The sequence below is a fragment of the Octopus bimaculoides genome, chromosome 1 (assembly GCF_001194135.2).
Source record: "Octopus bimaculoides isolate UCB-OBI-ISO-001 chromosome 1, ASM119413v2, whole genome shotgun sequence".
NCBI classification, from domain to species: domain Eukaryota; kingdom Metazoa; phylum Mollusca; class Cephalopoda; order Octopoda; family Octopodidae; genus Octopus; species Octopus bimaculoides.
The window spans coordinates 152,197,267-152,203,912 of NC_068981.1; the positions used below are offsets into that span (position 1 = coordinate 152,197,267).

General features: G+C 30.6%; 1 protein-coding gene across 1 annotated transcript in view; it reads right to left on the reverse strand.

Annotated features, from left to right (window-relative positions):
• Positions 1-6,646, reverse strand: part of LOC106869541 (obscurin) — a gene marked incomplete at its 3' end in the record, with an annotated part of 380,350 nt that overhangs the window by 158,378 nt on the left and 215,326 nt on the right. Inside the window, exons 78-83 of the mRNA XM_052970280.1 lie at positions 5,414-5,443; positions 4,536-4,565; positions 3,779-3,808; positions 3,378-3,407; positions 2,764-2,793; positions 2,385-2,414 (exon numbers count right to left, since the gene is read on the reverse strand). Coding sequence (XP_052826240.1) covers positions 2,385-2,414; positions 2,764-2,793; positions 3,378-3,407; positions 3,779-3,808; positions 4,536-4,565; positions 5,414-5,443 — 180 coding nt within the window. The remainder of the gene's footprint in view (positions 1-2,384; positions 2,415-2,763; positions 2,794-3,377; positions 3,408-3,778; positions 3,809-4,535; positions 4,566-5,413; positions 5,444-6,646) is intronic.

The following is a 6,646-nucleotide window of genomic DNA, read 5'->3' on the forward strand; positions in this document are numbered from 1 at the left end:
TATATATATATATATATATATATATATATATATACGCACACACACACACACACATATATATAATTTATATATACATATATATGTATACAATTTATATACATATATATATATATGAATTAACAGAATGAGATAAAAATCCAAGGGTGTGAAAGATTTCAGAACATTTATAAATAGGTCTTACAGCTGTATCCGGGATATTTTATATATCCATTCATCGGAGACGGTGTGAGATAATGGCTAAGCAATAGTTATTCTAGATAAGATATGAAACAGAGAGTGAAGTGGAGGAACGAAAATAGACGTGAGATATGCAGGGATATTGTATCTTAAGTTCCATTATTTAGGCAGAATGGTATATATATATATATATATTATACAAACATATATATATATATATATATACAATAAAATATATATACAAATATATATATATATGCATATAGATTTATGTACATATATAGAAATATATATATATATATATATAGACACAAATATATATATACATATATGTAAATATGTGTGTTATATTCTCAACAAGGTAGTTAAGTACAAAAAAACATTTATACGGGTTTTTATTAGAAAGCTAAGATGCAGATATTAGTAATTATTTTAAAGCGTATTCCCCAAACTGAATACCTATCCAAACCATTTTGCCGCACATTCATCATTTTCCATTAACGTACTAGAAACTACACAAGAAAATAAGGAGACAACTGAGTGAAATCAAGCAACACATAGTTAGCAAGAAATCATTTGAGAATAATATATGATTCAGCAACTGAAGTTTCAACTGCATGAACTGTTTCTGGTCGAAGATAAATAAATAAATATATATATATATATATATATATATATATATATATATATATATATATATATAACTACAGATATGTAGGTAATGAAAAATTAAAGTGGTGAACTCTTTTCAAGAAACAACAGCGTAGGGCGCAATTTATCGAGCGATTAGATTAGAGTAGTAAAGTTTTGAGTCTTATCTGAGCTTGCTACAGAGTTAGTATTTCTTCGGGAATGAACTATTCTCGAAGTTTTTGTATTGTAGTCTTTACTAGTTTAACATGTGCGTTCCTCAAAAATAGTAAAATGTATTAGCCGTAGCAAAGTTGAGGCGCCTAGTTATGACTTATAAATTTTGGCGAGAAAGGGGAATAGTGTTTTCATGATCTGTCATGATAGTGCATTTGCACAAAGGAACAAGATTGTTATAACATGGGGTGGAGGAGTTTTCAAAGTCTATGTTAATGAACACTGAAGGTTGGGCGTGAATATTATATAGGTGGCGCTTGGTGTAGGATGTTAGGGAGGAATGAAGGATTGCACATCCCAAGTAAAAATAGTCGTTGGGGTAGAGCAAGTATGCCATTGACGTATGGAAGGAAGAATGTAGAAAATAAAATCACAATATGGAGAACAAAATAGTTAAAAGATTGCGGGTAGGTAAGAGCTTCCCCAGAACACGTTGTTATGTTTCGATATGAAAAGGAACTACTGATTCAAGTTGACACAAACACCCATAGGGTCAGTTCTCCCAAGCAATTTGCGTGTCATTTATAGTGGAAGGTCTCAGTGGGGGTGTCTTTCTGAGTAAGTGACATTATACCTGTGCGCGCATACTATTACTACAATAGATCGAGATCAATATAACAATTCAATCACCGATACAATAATTGACTCGGTACATAGTGTGTGTGTGGGGAGGCAATGTAATTGCTGCCATTATGCCGATATAAAGATTGCTGTACTTTTTTATACTCTCATTCAACAGTAATATTCTGTCCCATGGTGTTTCGTATCTTTCAAACTCACGAATGAAAACAGAATAAAGCAATAATAAAGAGGCGTTATACACCAACAACTGCAAGTTAGAAAAGTACAAATTCTCCTAGCGGAATAAACTGCATTAAGACAAAGCTTGACACAAATTAGAAATAGTTTTAAAAGCATTACTACGTCTTGTTAATCAATACATATTAGGTCTGATATCCGTATATGAAGCATAAAATGTTAAACTCTATTTAGTTCAACGCTGCATATTACTGTGGAAGCATTATGATTTTATGTATTTTTGTTTCTAGATGACGACATAAATAATGATCTTTCATTTTGTGAATGATACATTGTTATTAGTGCGTTTGGATATGTGAGAATATGCTTGAGTTCCTATGAGTGCATGTGGGATTGCCGCATGTGACCTCCCGTGACAAAGTCGGAGGAGAGTACTAGTCGATATATTTCTCTGTTTTAGACATTAAATATATTAAATATTTCCGTAGTTATACAGTCCTCCCTATTTAATCTTCTATATTCCAGACAGACAATGAAGCCAAATATTGAAAGCTAGTGGAACTATTGCAAATTTAACTCACCAACTGTAGATTCAACTTCCGACGGTTTTTCTGAACGAAAGTCAAAATAAAATAAAATATTTACGTTGCTTAATTCGTTCGCATACAAATATAACTTTGAATTTACGTAAATAACTTTAGGTATTTTTATTATGATAAATGTATTAAATATAACTTTTCGAGCTTCATTTAACTGATACATGTTTATGTATGTCGTTCACATCTTTTGCAAGTATTACAATTTATTAAAAGTAGAAACATTTCCAAAATATTTTCTCATGAATGCACAAGGTCATTTTTGATTTTATATTTTATAATATGCAGAAAGTGTAGTATATTATTCTAGAAAAACCTATTATTAATGTTGATGAACCTTATAAAGTTGCTTTAAAGTGCTTACCTATGCGAGATTCGGTCTCTGTAACAATTTCTGTGAAATTAACAATGTGTTCAATTAACTTTTGTTTTCGTGAATTAACAAAATATTAAATAGTCTAGGCGCAATAAAATGTATCAATAAATTTACACGGAAATATTGATCGGGGTACTTTTTTTAAGTATAACTCACTCTGAATATAATGATTTAAACTTAACTTAATGCAACTTACGTTCAGTATTTATTGCATTTTTGAGAGCGCCTGGTATAATGGCTTGTGTGTTCTCTTAAGATCGACATTCTGACAGGGGTTCCGTTGTGTCCTTGACTAAAGATGTGTAATAATGTGATCTAAAGAGTTAACAATCGGGAAGGACTCATTCTCAGTCGCTTAAATGCCGAGCTATGTTCAAAACGTATTGAAATGTAGGCTCTTGAGATACTATATATTTTACTATATATATAGTTTATACAATTAATTTACGTTACATATTAATTCATATTAAGACAAATTATACTACTGGTATCTATACTAGAAAAATAATGATGAGAATATAATTTAGCGGGAAATTAATAATAATAATAATAATAATAATAATAATGCTCTATTTTATGAAAACTAATTAGAAAACACTTACCAACTGTAGCTTCAACCTCAGAAGGTTGTTCTGAATACGAATTATATAGAAATAGAAAAAAGAAACCATTTAAGAACTACTCGTCTACATACACTTTACGAAATATTTTTCATTTTCTCAATCTCATATTGGTAGTGAAGTTAAGAAACAGGTTGCAATGAATTACTTATTGAAAATTGTTCAGTAGTTGTTAATAACTGATAAGAATTTGTTTTAAACTGGATACACTTTATGATATTCTACATTACTCAATAAGTGTTCATCAATAATCCGAAGGCATTTATGATAAGGTATTTCTAATATTTCCAAATGTATGTAAATGGGTTTGAATACATTTACACAGTATATAGCATAGAATTTCTGATCTATTGTGGTAATTTCTTAAGTGGAAAATTGCTCACCTCTGGGACGCTCTTCCTGCGCCACAATATCTGTGAAATTAATGAAACATTATTGCAATTTCGTATCAAGCATTTGCGAATATAAATCTAGTAAGAATATTAGAACTAATGGATGCCTGGGAACGATAGAAAGCATTACCAATTAACAATAAACATAGGTTTTGAAGGAAGTAATTTTTCCTTTCAATTCCTGTGAAAATATTCTAATATTTCAAATACACACAGGCTTTATAATTATATAAAAGCATTCAGCACAAACATTGTACTTTCGTAAGAGCTTATATTATGAAAACAGCAACGTTAGTTTCAAATCCTAACGTAACTAAATTACAGACATTATTCTGGGCATATAGCACGATAGAATATGTAATGTATAACAAAGAATTGTCATAATAACTAGCATATTCGAAAACAGACATTAACCATTACAGTATTAATCATAACATTATATAATATGTCCACTACACTTATTCCCTAGAATATGTATTGTATTACAATTCCATCTACATTTTGTATATTATCTACAAAATACTTATATGGCAAAAAAAAATGACAAATATGGTTTTTAACAACTTTGTGAAGGCAATATTAAAATTATCATCCTGGCTATCAAATAGAAAACACAGTCCTTAAATGTGACATATAAAGGTTCAAAATATTTATCTTTTATTAGCAACGTAGAATATAATAAAACTCTACACAAGAACATATCAAGATATCAAAGCGTAATCACGTGAGAATAAATTATCTCACTCACCAACTGTAGATTCCACCTCCGAATGTGTTTCTAGTGAAAGAAATGTAAAATACATCCGTCAATTGACTATGCAGACTAACACAGACATATATACTAAATATTTTGAGACGTGCTCTTTTTAGGCGAATATATATATATATATATATATATATATATATATATATATATATATATATATACACATCCTTGATCGGGATATATTCATGTAAACTAATTTTCATCTTGTGTAAATGTTTATATGTAAACTATTTTTGACTCGTTACTGAGGATAAACAAAGCCTCAAACTTTTTCTTAACATTGTCAAAGACACTATCACTTCATTTGAATACATTCATGTAAATTAATGTTCAACACAGCAGAGGATATACAAAGCCTCATACTTTACTTTTGAAAATCTTTTTAAATAAGTGAAACTGGTTAAGATTTTAAATACTTTTAAAAGACTCCTGCATTTTAAAATTCTTTTCGTTATATTTTTACTCGTGCATTAACCCCCAACCTTACTTTGTTATATATATATATATATATATATATATATATATATGCAAATTATATATGTATATAAACATTGTATACCTATGTATATGTATATATAGAGAGAGAACATAACACACACACACACACACACACACACACACACACATCTATGATACTAGAGGTCTTCCTTTCTGACTACTCTTTAGCGGATCATAAATATTTCTCATGGTTGGACTTTATCTTAATTGAAAATTGATACTCACGAGATTTATAAATCAAATATACTTAAGCAAGTGCAACATTAACTACACTAACCAAAACAATCGCAAATTAAAAAGGAATATCGCAGGAAAATGTCAGATTTTAATACATATTTTGAAAAATCTTCTGAATAGCATACCTGTACGAGTTACTTTCTCCGTTACAATCTCTGTGGAATTAACGAAACATGTAGTTAAACATTTGAAAGAAACTTTATTAGAGTATGCAACGTGTTTATATGCAGAATATTATGTAAATTTTATACCTGCATAATTTTACATACGTACACACGCACACGCTGAAAACACCCAGTGATAATAAAACGATAATATTGACAACCAACATACCGAACAGAACCAATCCCTCCAGCGCTCGATGTACATAGCATGTTCTTATGGGTAGATTATATAAGTCTTTGTTTTGTGAACAGTAGAAATTTTTCAGACGAGCAGTATAGATTTCATGTAGAATACTACGTTCAGAATGTCGGGAAATAATGAAAGCAGTTTTATATGTATAAGAGAAGGTTTTATCGTATCAGAGATAAAGACACGTATGTCTTTATAGTATATTAAGATGAATATAAGAGCGAATTTCTGAGGGATTACCAGTATATATTGACTATGAGACGGAATTCTAAGATATTTCGATGCGGACAGGAGACAGCTTATATACGGTTGATTCGTCAAGATTGCGGGCTAGACACAGTCGAATGAATGGACGTTGGTGTGAGTGCGTATGTGTATGTAGGAGCATGCCTGCGTGTGTGAGTGTGCGTGTGTGACTATGTCTCTGTGTGTGTGTGTATGCGTATATGTGTTTGTGTCTGTATGTGGGTGTGTTTGCGTTGGTGTCTATGTATATAAATGTATGTGTAATCACATTATTCTGCTGCTAGATGCGCTTATTTTGATGTTGATATAATAATTTATGATTTATGAGAATGACTTCAAACTATAATACATTGTGATTGATTCACTACACGTAATCCAGCTAAATGTTCAATATACTGTAGAAAATTTCCTTGCTCCCATTACCTTCAAGATTTTCGTCTACTAGGTGATTCAGCAATAATCTGTTATTTCGAACATAAATGTGAAAACGAAATGAAGCAATAAGATACTTATCAAAAGCAGACAAACGAAGGAACTGACACCAGACATGAGTTAGAAACATACGAATTCTCCAAAGGTTATATATTGCATCAAGAAAAAGAACACAGCAAATTAAAAGCTATGCATACATAGTCGCTTTGGAAGTCAGAATTACTAAATGTCATGTACGTTAATATAAACATACAGATATGCTCTAGATGTTGCATATCATTCCCCTCATCATCGTGTAGCACAGTTGGGTTGCTGTAACTACATGT